Source organism: Rhagoletis pomonella, unplaced genomic scaffold (assembly GCF_013731165.1).
Source record: "Rhagoletis pomonella isolate Grant_MI unplaced genomic scaffold, Rhpom_1.0 Rhpom_scaffold_00006, whole genome shotgun sequence".
Classification (NCBI taxonomy): domain Eukaryota; kingdom Metazoa; phylum Arthropoda; class Insecta; order Diptera; family Tephritidae; genus Rhagoletis; species Rhagoletis pomonella.
Genome location: NW_023458560.1, coordinates 44,672,491 through 44,684,660, shown reverse-complemented (window position 1 = coordinate 44,684,660; position 12,170 = coordinate 44,672,491). Strand labels below are relative to the sequence as shown.

The window sequence follows — 12,170 nt, the reverse complement described above, 5'->3', positions numbered from 1 at the left end:
CTTGAAGTTCTCCAACTCCACGACTCTTGCTTTAAGCCTGGCCAATTCTTCTTCAAGAGCTGCCACTCGGCAATCAGAGTAATTTCTAAATCAAAATAAACTTTTCTTAAACTTACGGCCTCATTTATAAAAAATTAAAGTAGGTTTATTTCCATACATTTTTCAGTTTATAAACCTTTTGTTAAGCTACTTTATTTTTTATGAATAAGGCTATTAATTTTTATCAATTGAAATTTGTTTTTACTCAGTCTGTGTAGAAGCATCCTTAACTGGAAATTCGAGTTGTGCAGGCTCATTCCAATCGTATAATGCTTCTACAGGCATTGAAATAGCATCACTGGACAGTCTAGCTCTTTTGCGGTCAGGCCCGGCCTCAAAATCCATTGCCGAAAAATGAAGAGTACATATTTTCTCGCCAGGGTTCAAAAAGGTGCCGCAGGACTCAATCCATTTGTTTCTTTTAATTTCTTCCTTTGGGACGTGCACGAATCGTATGCCTTCTTGTGTCCACGTCTTGTGGCACAAGACACAACTTGCTTTTGGCATAGAAGGCCTATTTAAATATTTAATTCAAGAGCATTATAAGAAGTCATACATGTTTTTATTAAAAAAAAGTTCCCGAAAATCATTAAGGAAAAAAGCTTGTTAGAGAGGTTAAATGTTTTGTCTTTATTAAATCTTTTAAATCCAAGCAAAAATCGTAAAATAAAAGTAGGTTTAAATAGCTTTAATTAATTGGAAAATGGATGAAAACCTCTCTTTATAAAGCTCTTTAATCCTACTTTATTTTTTATTAATAAGGCTATTAATGTTTATATTTCTAAATCTTTCTTTAAACTTAAAGAAAAAGTCTTACACTCAAATTCATAAACAACAAAGAATATTTTAACCGCTTTATATGCATATCGACAATTTTTATGAAAAAGCACTTTAAATATACTAATTTGTTTATGCAAAAAGTCTTAATGTTTATTTATTAATTTTTATCATAAGCAAAAAGTCTTATGCCCTTATTCATAAAAAATAAAGTAAGTTTAAAGAGCTTTATTAACCTTTTCATACATTTTTCCATTTATAAGCCTTTTATAAAACAACTTTATTTTTTATGAATAAGGGCATTAGTGTTTATTTATGGTATGTAACAATCAGGCTCGGAATAACACTCGTTTTTGTAATTTTAAAGTATAGAGTTTCTGGAATTTTTTGCTAACATATACAAGTTTTAACATTACTTTACAATTTGTTTTTATTGTCGTAAAACCATTGTCTTAATTTTTTATATGGCTTAATTATAAAAAAATCCTTACAATAAAAAAATGTACAAAAATGTTTATGTAAATATATGTATAAGAAGGCTGATGTTGTGTCGTTGAAGAAAATTCGATTAAAATTGTAGTGGGGTAGTCTACGCGGTTGTGGCGATTTTATGAATAGTATCTGTTACAGTTGTTGTTGTTGTTGTTGTGTAGAAAAAAAGTACATATGTGCATAAAGTAAGCACTTACGAAAGGGTGCTGCTGCACTTGGACAGGCAAAAACCAGAAGCGAATAGGAACCTGTAAGCGAAAAGATTCATTTATAAGAATCTTGCAAAATAATAAATATTTTATAAGTAAATATATAAATGAAACTTACGTGTGTGTGTGTGTGTGCGTTTAGAACGCTAACGTGGTTAGTGGCGCCGCACTTGGACAGGCATAAACCAAAAGCGAATAGGAACCTGTAAGCGAAAAGATTCACTTATAAGTATTGTTCAGAATCAATCACTACACTAAAAGTGCGATGGCAACTCCTTAACATTTTGCTTTTGTGTTATTCTAATCTACTGTCATTCCTATTGCTTATGTCTTGTTCTTTTTCTCTCAGCACGAAAAGCACATGTGCTAAGTCGATACTTGCAATAAAATTACATTATTACAGATCAAACTGCTTACTTATTGTTTAAACAAGGCTATCAAATCTAACATTAAATTTGGCTACATAACCTCACACCGAGGCAAGCAGTTATGGCGCTCAAGAAAGAAGAAGCCCTAGCTAAATATATACAACACTTCTCCATTAACACCAATAAGGTATCCAAGACAAAGCAGACAAAAGGCTACTCGTCGCGCGGAAGCACTGGCTGGAAGACTACTGGGCCAAATACAGTGCGAATTATGATGAAGTTCGCAATATCGAGCCTACTGAGGAAAGCGAGAATCAGTTGACAAATGTGCTAGCAGATGGTCATTTCGATGCAATAGAAACTGCTTATTGCGAAGCTGTCGGTGAACTTAACGACTCCATCGAGCAGTTGTCTATCGCTGGGCATGCTACGACATCCGTTCGACTTCCGCACTCCTCAGCGTGCGCGATATCAATTTTGCCTAAAATTGAACTCCCTAAGTTCGATGGCAAGCTGCAGGGCTGGTTGCAATTTAAAGACATGTTTACGACGTTGGTAATTGGTGACAAGTCTTTGTCGAATGTGCAGCGCTTGCATTACCTAAAGATCAGTACGAATGGCGAAGCAGAAACTCTGCTGAAGAATATCTCTGTGATTGACAGCAACTTCTTCATTGCATGGGATACTTTATGCCAGCGCTACGATAGCAAAAGGCGATTAGTGAAGATGTACTTAAAAGAAATCCTTAATATTCCTTACTCTCAAACCGAATCGTTTGAACGGCGTTTCTGAAGCCATTCGGGCGCTTGAGCATTTGGAGTGTCCAACCTCTAAATGGGATGACTGGCTGGTGGTATTAGTGACTGAAAACCTTGATCCCAGCACTGCCAGAGATTGGGAAATCTCACTCGAATCGCCAAATCATATTCCAACTTACAATGAGCTTGTGAAGTTTCTGGAGAGTCGTGTACAAGGCCTTGAGTCAATGGGCGCAACCTCAAAGCAAAAACAAAAGGATTTTGGACCTAAGGTAACTCAAGCACTACCCGTGCGCAGCCATCTTAGCGGCGTCACTCGATGCAGCAGTTGTTCAGGTAAACACATTCTTATGTTTTGCCCTGAATTCCGAAAACTTTCACCAGCACTTAAGCTAAACTTCGTTCAAAAGAATAAATTATGCTAGAATTACCTAAAGGCTGGTCATTGGTTTAACGAATGTACATCTGCATACCCCTGACAAAAAATTTAATCAAAAACACCATACTATGTTACATGACGGCATGCATCCGATCAGTATTGCAACGCACCACGCTCGTGCCTACGATGAAGACACAACAATAACAACATCACAGGACCATGTAGTGCTCGCTACAGCTCAGATAAATGTACGTTCAGAAAATGGCTACTGTCTACAACTCAGAGCACTTTTGGACAGCGGATCTCAGGCGTCTTTTATTACGGAGTTTGCGGCGCAACAATTACACCTTAAACGTAGACGCTTGCAGGTCCCGGTAACTGGAATAGGATGTACAAATGCTGCAGTCTCTTCAGGCTTAGTGGAATTCGACGTTAGCTCTATCTGCGACCCAGGTTTCAACATTGGGTGTACAGCGTTAGTTTTACCACGTTTAAGTCAACAGTTACCAGGCGCTCGCTTGGATCCTACGCTTTTTACTGACCTTTTAAATCTGAATCTTGCAGATCCTAGATTCTATGAGCCTGGTCCGATAGACGTAATTTTAGGAGCTGACATTTACGGACACTTGCTCTGCGGTGAACTAAAGTAGTCATTCACGAGCGCCTCCGTGGCACAGCATACACACTTAGGTTGGGTCATTCATGGACGTTGTACTGAATATATCGCCCCACTACTCACAAGATTTTGTGCGGCAACAGCAATCGAGCTCAACGAGTTAGTTAAAGCTCTTTGCGCTTTTAACGCGTGTGAAGATGGCGAATCGTCATCTAAACTCACTCTTGATGAGATTTACTGCGAAAACTTCTTCGAACGTACAACTCGCCGGACCGGATCCGGTCGCTATATAGTACGCTACCCATTTAAACCATCAGCTGACTTGTCTGTGCTTGCAGATACTAAATATGATGCTGAAAAGCTTTATCATTATCAGAACAAACGCCTGAACAATGATATTTCTTTTAAAACACTCTATGATGAGTTTATGTCCGAATATCTCCAACTCGGTTACATGCAACCTGTTTGCGAGGACTTTGAGCCGCAGCCTGTCTGCTATATTCCCCACCACGGTGTTTATAAAGGCTCAAGCTCAACTACAAAACTACGAACCGTTTTAACACATCACGTGAAACGAAATGTGGTAGGTCACTAAACGACTGCTTGCTTGTTGGACCAAAGCTCCAAAACGATTTATCCGCAATTATATTGAAGTGGCGATGGCACAAGATCGCATTTATGGCCGACATCGAAAAATGTTTCCGACAAATCTTGGTTGACCATAAGGACGCAGATATGCAACGAATCTTTTGGAAAGATGAACATGGCCAGCCTTGCCTATATCGCTTACTTACAGTAACTTACGGACTCAACTGTTCGCCTTACTTAACCATTAAAGTTCTCCATACTTTGGCGATAGATGAGGGTACAGAATTTCCAGAAGCAGCAGATGTTTTAAAGGAATGTTTTTACGTAGATGACTGTTTTAGCGGCGCTAGCTCTGTTGATAAGGCAGTTGAATTACAACAGCAATTACAGACTTTACTACAGTGCGGCGGATTTACACTGCGAAAATGGAATTCCAATTCCGGAGATTTTCTTCAAAAAATTCAAGGAACAAATGCCAATAAAATATGTGCGCTTAATTCGGACCAAGATACTAAAGCACTGGGAATTTATTGGTCATGCCAGGATGACTATATTGGGTACAAGGTAAAAGTGAGCGTAGTTTCCGTAGCAATCACTAAAAGACAGCAGCTTTCCGACGTTGCAAAAATTTATGATCCTGCTTGCTTGCTGGCTCCTATCATCATCACTGGCAAGCGTATGTGCCAAGATCTTTGGCGTACCGGATGTACGTGGGATGACCCGATTCCCGAACCTTACCAGAGTGAATGGATAAAATTCCGTGATGAGATGCCACTGTTAGAAAACGTAAAAATTCCGAGGTGGCTTTTCACAGCTGACGACATAGAAGAAGCTCAGCTGCACGTATTCTGTGACGCGTCATCAGCAGCCGTCGCGTATCTACGGGTGACGCAGTTGAACGGTGAAATAAAAGTATCTATTATCATGGCGAAGACCAAGGTGGCACCGTTAAAGAAACGAACCATACCCTGTTTGGAACTAAATGGAGCAGTGCTTGCGAGTACTTTAACCTGCAAAATTCTTGAAACTCTGCAGCTTAAATCTACTCACACATGGTACTGGTGTGATTCTAAGACAGTGATCAGCTGGATTCGGTCCAATCCTGGACAGCATAAGCAGTATGTTGCCAACCGGATAGCAAAGATTCAGGAGCTGACAAATGTAGACGCGTGGCGGTACGTGCCCACTAAATGCAATCCGGCTGATGTCGCGTCTCGTGGCATTTACCCTTCGCAACTTGAAGGCGTTAGCATATGGTGGGCGGGCCCCACATGGCTACAAAAGGACTAAAGCTATTGGCCAGCAAGCATCGTGATTGAACCAACAAGCACCCAGGCGGCTGGGAACGACGATCTTAGCATTGTGTCACTAATATCAGTTCCTAAGCCTGATTACTGGATTCTTCAAAAATACTCGTGTATCCAAAACCTACTAGCCGTCACTGCTTGGTGCCAGCGTTTTGTATGTGCAGCATTGAGAAGACCCCATGAGAACACTGACTTTTGCACTGCTGCAGAGAGAGCTAAGGCGTTGAAATATTGGATAAGAAACGTTCAAAACATACATTTTTGAAATGAAATGAATTAATGAAATCTCCAGTCTCCGGCAGAAAAGAGGACTCAATGCAAAGAGCAAACTCCCAAAGCTCAACCCAGTGCTGGATGATGATGGACTTTTGCGCTTAAATGGACGGCTGAAGAACGCCAGTTTACCTTTCTATGAACGCTTCCCTATCATCTTGCCAAAAGACAGTCAACTTAGCAAGCTTCTTATCGCGCAGGCGCATGAAGCCACGCTCCATGGCGGCACACAAGCAACTCTGCACGCTCTACGCAGACGATACTGGCTAATCGACGCTCGGTCAGCCATAAAAAGCTTTATCCATCGGTGCATTAAATGTTTTCGACAGAGAGCTGTAGGTTCCAACCAGATAATGGGGAATCTACCTACACACCGGTGCAATGCTGCTGCTCCTTTCAAGCACTGCGGGCTGGTAGCCGCAGCTTCAAAAGTTATGTGGCACTATTCATATGCTTGAGCACTCGTGCTATACATTTGGAATTGGTCAGTGATATGACAACCGACGCGTTCTTAGCAGCACTTCGACGTTTTTTCTCCCAACGCGGCTATAGCTCCGATATTTATAGTGACTGTGCAACAATTTTTGTCGGTGCTAACACAGTTCTGAGGGAAAACTTTGTCGCCTTTCGCGCTCAAATAGAGACTGGTGCTCGTTCGGTGGCACTACACAACGTATCATGGCATTTTATACCTCCAGGATCCCCAAATTTTGGGGGTATTTGGGAAGCCGGCATAAAGAGCATGAAACACCATCTACATCGAGTCATAGGTGAATCAATGCTGACCTTTGAGGAATTTTACACCATCTTGAAGCAAATTGAGGCCGTTTTAAATTCCAGGCCGATATCTGCTCTTTCCGACGACCCTTCGGATCTGACGGCGCTAACTCCTGGGCATTTTTTGGTTGGTGGCCCGTTAGCCGCCACGCCCGAGCCGAACCTTCTCGACTAAACGGAAGCAACTCCAACAGATGCAGCAAAATTTTTGGAAAAGGTGGAGTGCGGAATACCTACACGAACTGCAAGTGCGTCACAAATGGCAACAAACCAAGTCTAATTTAAAAATTGGAGATCTGGTTCTGATTCGCGATGAACGCGCACCCCCCACTCAATGGCTCTTGGGCCGGACCGAAGAAGTGCACGCTGGTGATGATGGGATTGTTAGGGTGGCAACAATTCGCAGCAAATAGTCTTTGATCAAGCGAGCCATCTCAAAATTGGTTATCCTACCAATAGAAGCTGGCACCGATGAGACATATGGTGGGCGGCCGCACGGTGAGCTCCTTTTTTCGTCCACAATGGACGAGGTGGGCGGGAATGTTCAGAATCAATCACTACACTAAAAGTGCGATGGCAACTACTTAACATTTTGCTTTTGTGTATTGCTTATGTGTTGTTCTTTTTCTCTCAGCACGAAAAGCACATGTGCTAAGTCGATACTTGCAATAAAATTACATTATTACAGATCAAACTGCTTGCCGCTCTACTCTTGCGCTGCCCTCGTTTGCTTACTCGCTCGCTGGCTGCTCAGCGCGTGAGCTCGTACTTAACGAGCGCTCATTTGCAAACAGCCCTGCGTGTTGCTCGTGAGTTGCGCTAGCTCAGAGCAAACTAACGAGCGAGCGAGGGGCTAAAATGTGGCAAATCCGAACCCTGGATTTGAGCTTTTCAGGTGATTTAGAAATAAACAGGAGCTTTGGACCGTTATGTATACATATAAATATATATATATACAATAAATTAAGCCCCATTTGGGGGAAAAATATAAAATTTCACATTTTTTCCTAAACAAAATTTGCTTTTTTATAGTATATTCGTAATGAAATGAAGTAAAATAAGATAAAATACCTTTTTTAGAAAAAAATGTGTATACTGAGAAAAAATAAAAAAATATTCAACTATATTATTAGGTAAAGAATTGTTAAAGAAGTAACACTGTCTCACCTAAGGCAGTCAATATGGCGGAATTAGAGCGAGAGTTGCCTTGCATCATGGATGTCTGTACATTATAGATATTAAAGAAAAATTAATGTGGGGGGTCTTTATTAGAGCACCAGAAGCCAAATCAACCATTTTTAGAATTTTTGTCTGTCCGTCTGTCTGTCTGTCTGTCTGTATGTTTGTTCGCGCATCACTCGAAAACGAATGCATGGATTTGAAGGTTTGAAGATTTGAGGTCTAACTTAAAATATAGGAAGAAAAAATTAGAGAGTTGCCACCTGTTTGAAAATTGGAGTTTAAGTAAATTGATAATAAAAAATTAATATTGCAATATGGGCGTCAAAAGAAAGAGGCAGAAGAAGGCTTACAGGCAAAAATATTTCTTTGGAGTTGCCACCTATTTGAAAATTTACATTTAATTAAATTTATAAGATAAAATTAATATTGCATATGGGTATCAAACTGAAGGGGTTTAGGAAATTTTATTGCCGAAATTATTTTTAGGGAGGGCTGCCACCTGTTTGAAAAATTTTATTGTATTAAATTGATAAAATAAATGAAATCTATATCTACATCTAGATATGCATATAATAAAACTGTAACAGGTGATGTCTGTACCTTATAGATATTAAAGAAAAATGAATATGGTGTGTTTTTATTAAAGCTACAGAAGCCAAATGAACAATTTTTCGAATTTTTGAATCACTGTCTGTATATTTGTACGCACATCAGTCGAAAACATGGAATTGAATGCAGTTTTCACCGATGTATCGCTAGAGATCTAGCTTCCAATATAGAAGAAAAAATTAAAGAGTTGTCACCTGTGTTTAAAATTTCAGTTTAGGTCAATCGATACAGTAAAGTGAATACTGCAATATGGCTGTCAAAAGAAAGAAATTTACAAAGGCTTACAGCTGAAAATATTTTTGTGGAAGGTTGCCACCTATTTGAAAACTTTAATTTAATTTAATTGATAGCATAAATTAAATACTGCAATATTGGCATCAAACTAAAGATGATAGGAAATTTTAATGCTGAAAATATTTTTAGGGGGTTTGCCAACTGATTGAAAAATGGTATTTATTAAAATTTGTAAATTAAATGAAATATTGCAATACGAATATTAAACTAAAGAGGATTAGGAAGCTTACTTTTGAAAATATTCTTGAAGCGGTTTGCCACTTATTTGAAAACTTTAATTCAGTTAAATTTATAATATAAACTAAGTGTGGCCGTATGGGTATCAAACGAGAGTACTTGAGAATAATAAAATTGCAACAGGCCGATATCTGTACATAATAGATGTTAAAGAAAAATTAATAGGGGGTTTATTAGATCAACAGAAGCCAAATCTAAACTTTCGGTATGTTTGTCTGTATGTTTGTAAGCGCATCACGCAAAAGCTAATGTATGGAATTAAATGCAGTTTTCACCGATGTACATATTGCTAGAGCTCTAATTGAAAATATAGAATCCATTTTTTTTGTTTTAGTTTATCGTCGATCATTATTCCTAGGTATTTGAACGAATTAACTTTTTCCAGTGCGTCGTTGTTATATTTATAGTTAGCAACGGACCGTTCTCAAGATTTCGTCTTGATATAACCACAAACTTAATTTTTTTTATTTCTGTGTGGGAGGTTTTTCGCTACAAAAAATTAAAATATTTCGTTGTTGTTGCCAAAAAATTAAGAAATCTGAGAGTCACGTTTTACAATTTCATACAGTTCTCTTTACAATGTATTTCACTAAACTACTAAATAATGAAAATAAATATTCTGACCAAAAATTTATTCGGTATGTAGCTCGGGATATTCCTAAAATTATTATAAATTACGCTGGGGAACTGAAACTTAGCACTCATGCATAAATATATTGCAAATGCATTGGGAAAGGGGGCGTGGCTCCTTCCTTCCATACAAACTGAACTTCTCATATATGTAGCTTATCGCCGGAACTGCTTACGCTAACGTCCTGAAATTCTACACAGCTACCATACGTTATCAATACCGCAGTTATGGCGAAAAGTGGTAATTATTGGAAAGGCTGGATCGATATACATTTACGTAAACGCGCAAGAATCATTCGATTGGGAACCATTTTCTTCTAGAATGGAGCTTTGCTTTTACGAGTTTCGCTATAAACTGTCCTATCTATATACCTATTTGCATAAAATGATAGCCGTTGTCGTTGTTCGGATTAAACTCAAAAACCACTGAATAGAGCTCCGTCAGATTGTCGGAGGTTATCTTACATACATATATGGTCCAATTACATGCTACTAGAAAACTCGCTAGGTGGTGCTGGAGTAGAGTTATTTATAAAAATCGTATTTATTGACCGATTTCGTTCAAATTTTAAATGCGAGCTATGTACCTGTATGATGGAAAATTCTTTTGATAAAAATTTACCCGATTAGTGCCGCTGGAGTTAAGGTTGAAATTCATAACACGTATTCATTTTATGGCAATGGATGGCGCTGCAGCCGAAATGTATAGAAATCCCGCGTGGTTGGTCTGCTTTGGCCCTATGTTTAAGTTATACGAATTTAGTTTTCAGATGTCTAAATGAAGGATGGGGTTAAATTTTTCTGACACCCTCATGCACGATCATGCGGTCTTGCATCTACCCAGAAGTCAGTTCATAAATTTTACCACGAATTGTAAAAGTGGTGAGTTAACAAGGAAAGATCGCCGTAGGTATCAGTGTTGCCGCGCATAATTTATAGAGGTAGACAAATTCCTTTAAAAAAAGGGCTAAAAAGAGCTAAAAAATTCGTTGTGGCTAAAAATGGTAGCTAAAATTTTTTACTTACATATACATATATAGGTATACACGCGAACATAAAAAAGTTAATATTTTATCCAACCAAAAACCTTTTTGTATAAAAGGGGAAATATTGCTAGTTCCATCAAGTGATTGTACCATTAGGCTCGAAGCATATAACTTACCAACATGCTGGTACAATATTTATTTCTTTACAAATGAGGTCGAGGAAAGATCGAAATGATTAGAGCCGAAATTTCATACTTTTTCTAGCATTTTGTTAAACATTGTTTTTTTTTTTTGTAATTAACAACTGCAACATCTTTAACGTAGTCTTCCACAAACACGGCGCTGACTCAGATAGTGCAAGAAATTTCCGCCAAAATACTTTTTATTTAGAAAATTGAGCTAATTTTACCACGCACGGCCCCAGCATGCTGGTACAATCACACCACAAGAACATACACGGTCAATCGACTCGATGGGTCATTTAACAAATTTGGCATATTAAGGTTCGTGAACTTATCTTTTTTAAACTATAGTTAAATCGTTAACAGATAAGTTAACAGCCCCAACACTTTTACAGTATGTATGTATAAAAGCGTAAGAAACATACAATACATATATGTATATATATCAGTCTTTCTTAGTTAAAAAATGCATCTCTTGCTTAAATGCAAAAAAAAACACCAATTAAGCATATACAACTTTTTCATGCCAAGTGTGAATAAATTCTCCAAAGGGATAAAAAAGGGCTAGGGGCAATTTTAAATTTATGTGGCCAAAAAAAGGTAGCTAAATCTAGCCACCAAAGGGCTAAAACGGCAACACTGGTAGGTATATCAATTGCTTCATTTAAAAGATACTTAAGAGATCGCTCGACTCATTTAGCAATGTACCGGAAAACTTTTCATCCTGTGGGACACCGAGGATTCTTGGCCCTCCTATAACAGAAAACGCACTTCTGTGCTCTATAAGAACTGTTATTGGCATACGCATCGCACCAATGTTGTAGTTGCAAGATCCTACAAAAAGATTACGCATGCTTCGCAGAGATCTCACAGATGGAAATAAGACTATCGGTAAAGCTCATGACACCGAAAGGGATTGGTATTCCATATGGCAGACATGGGCACTTTTGCCCGTATGGGCTTTTTTGCCCCTACGGGCAAGCGAGCAGCGTTGCCATTTTATCCGTTTTCCGGCTAGATTTAGCCGGTTTTGATAGCAACTAGCCGGAGAAAATTCGATCTAGCCGGCAGCCGATTTGTTAGCCGGTTTGTAAAAAAAAGTTAGCCGTTTTTAGCCGATTTTACTATTTGCCTAATTTTCAGGTGCAAGAAGTAAACAAGTTGTTCGAAAGCAATAATGCAGACCCAATGAAGATTTTTAATGAACTCAATGTTTTACTTTCGCATCTATGCTCCCTAGTGGTTATTAGCGCGGACACATTTGATCCTATATGCTCCCCGTTGGAACCATACCTTGCTCCATTTCCTCAGTTTTATCACAGTTTTGAAGAGTATTTAAAAACAAAAGTAAGCACAAACGCTTTTGACCACGAAGCCGAGAAAATAATTCGAGAAAATGGTCGCTATTTTATTATCACTTTTATAAAGGAATTACGCCAACGCCTCCCTACAAATATTGCCACACTA

At 38.6% G+C, this 12,170-nt stretch overlaps 3 protein-coding genes across 3 annotated transcripts; all 3 read left to right on the top strand.

Annotated features, from left to right (window-relative positions):
• Positions 1-2,006: 2,006 nt before the first annotated feature.
• LOC118741930 lies at positions 2,007-2,677 on the top strand. Its single transcript, XM_036473904.1, has 2 exons — positions 2,007-2,072; positions 2,117-2,677. Exons 1-2 carry the CDS (start codon positions 2,007-2,009, stop codon positions 2,675-2,677), a joined length of 627 nt encoding a protein of 208 aa, XP_036329797.1.
• A 473-nt stretch (positions 2,678-3,150) lies between these two features.
• On the top strand, positions 3,151-5,516 carry LOC118741929. Its single transcript, XM_036473903.1, has 3 exons — positions 3,151-3,668; positions 3,765-4,221; positions 4,293-5,516. Exons 1-3 carry the CDS (start codon positions 3,151-3,153, stop codon positions 5,514-5,516), a joined length of 2,199 nt encoding a protein of 732 aa, XP_036329796.1.
• Positions 5,517-6,299: 783 nt separating this feature from the next.
• LOC118741928 lies at positions 6,300-6,758 on the top strand. Its single transcript, XM_036473902.1, has one exon. The coding sequence runs from the start codon at positions 6,300-6,302 to the stop codon at positions 6,756-6,758; it is 459 nt and encodes a 152-aa protein (XP_036329795.1).
• Positions 6,759-12,170: the final 5,412 nt, after the last annotated feature.

Coding starts and splice junctions, on each gene's coding strand:
- LOC118741930 (XM_036473904.1), top strand. CDS start 2,007: ATGGCGCTCAAGAAAGAAGAAGCCCTAGCTAAATATATACAACACTTC. Junction 2,073..2,116: donor TCTCCATTAACACCAATAAG/GTATCCAAGACA, acceptor GTCGCGCGGAAG/CACTGGCTGGAAGACTACTG.
- LOC118741929 (XM_036473903.1), top strand. CDS start 3,151: ATGTTACATGACGGCATGCATCCGATCAGTATTGCAACGCACCACGCT. Junction 3,669..3,764: donor TTGCTCTGCGGTGAACTAAA/GTAGTCATTCAC, acceptor ACTACTCACAAG/ATTTTGTGCGGCAACAGCAA. Junction 4,222..4,292: donor ATCACGTGAAACGAAATGTG/GTAGGTCACTAA, acceptor ATTATATTGAAG/TGGCGATGGCACAAGATCGC.
- LOC118741928 (XM_036473902.1), top strand. CDS start 6,300: ATGACAACCGACGCGTTCTTAGCAGCACTTCGACGTTTTTTCTCCCAA.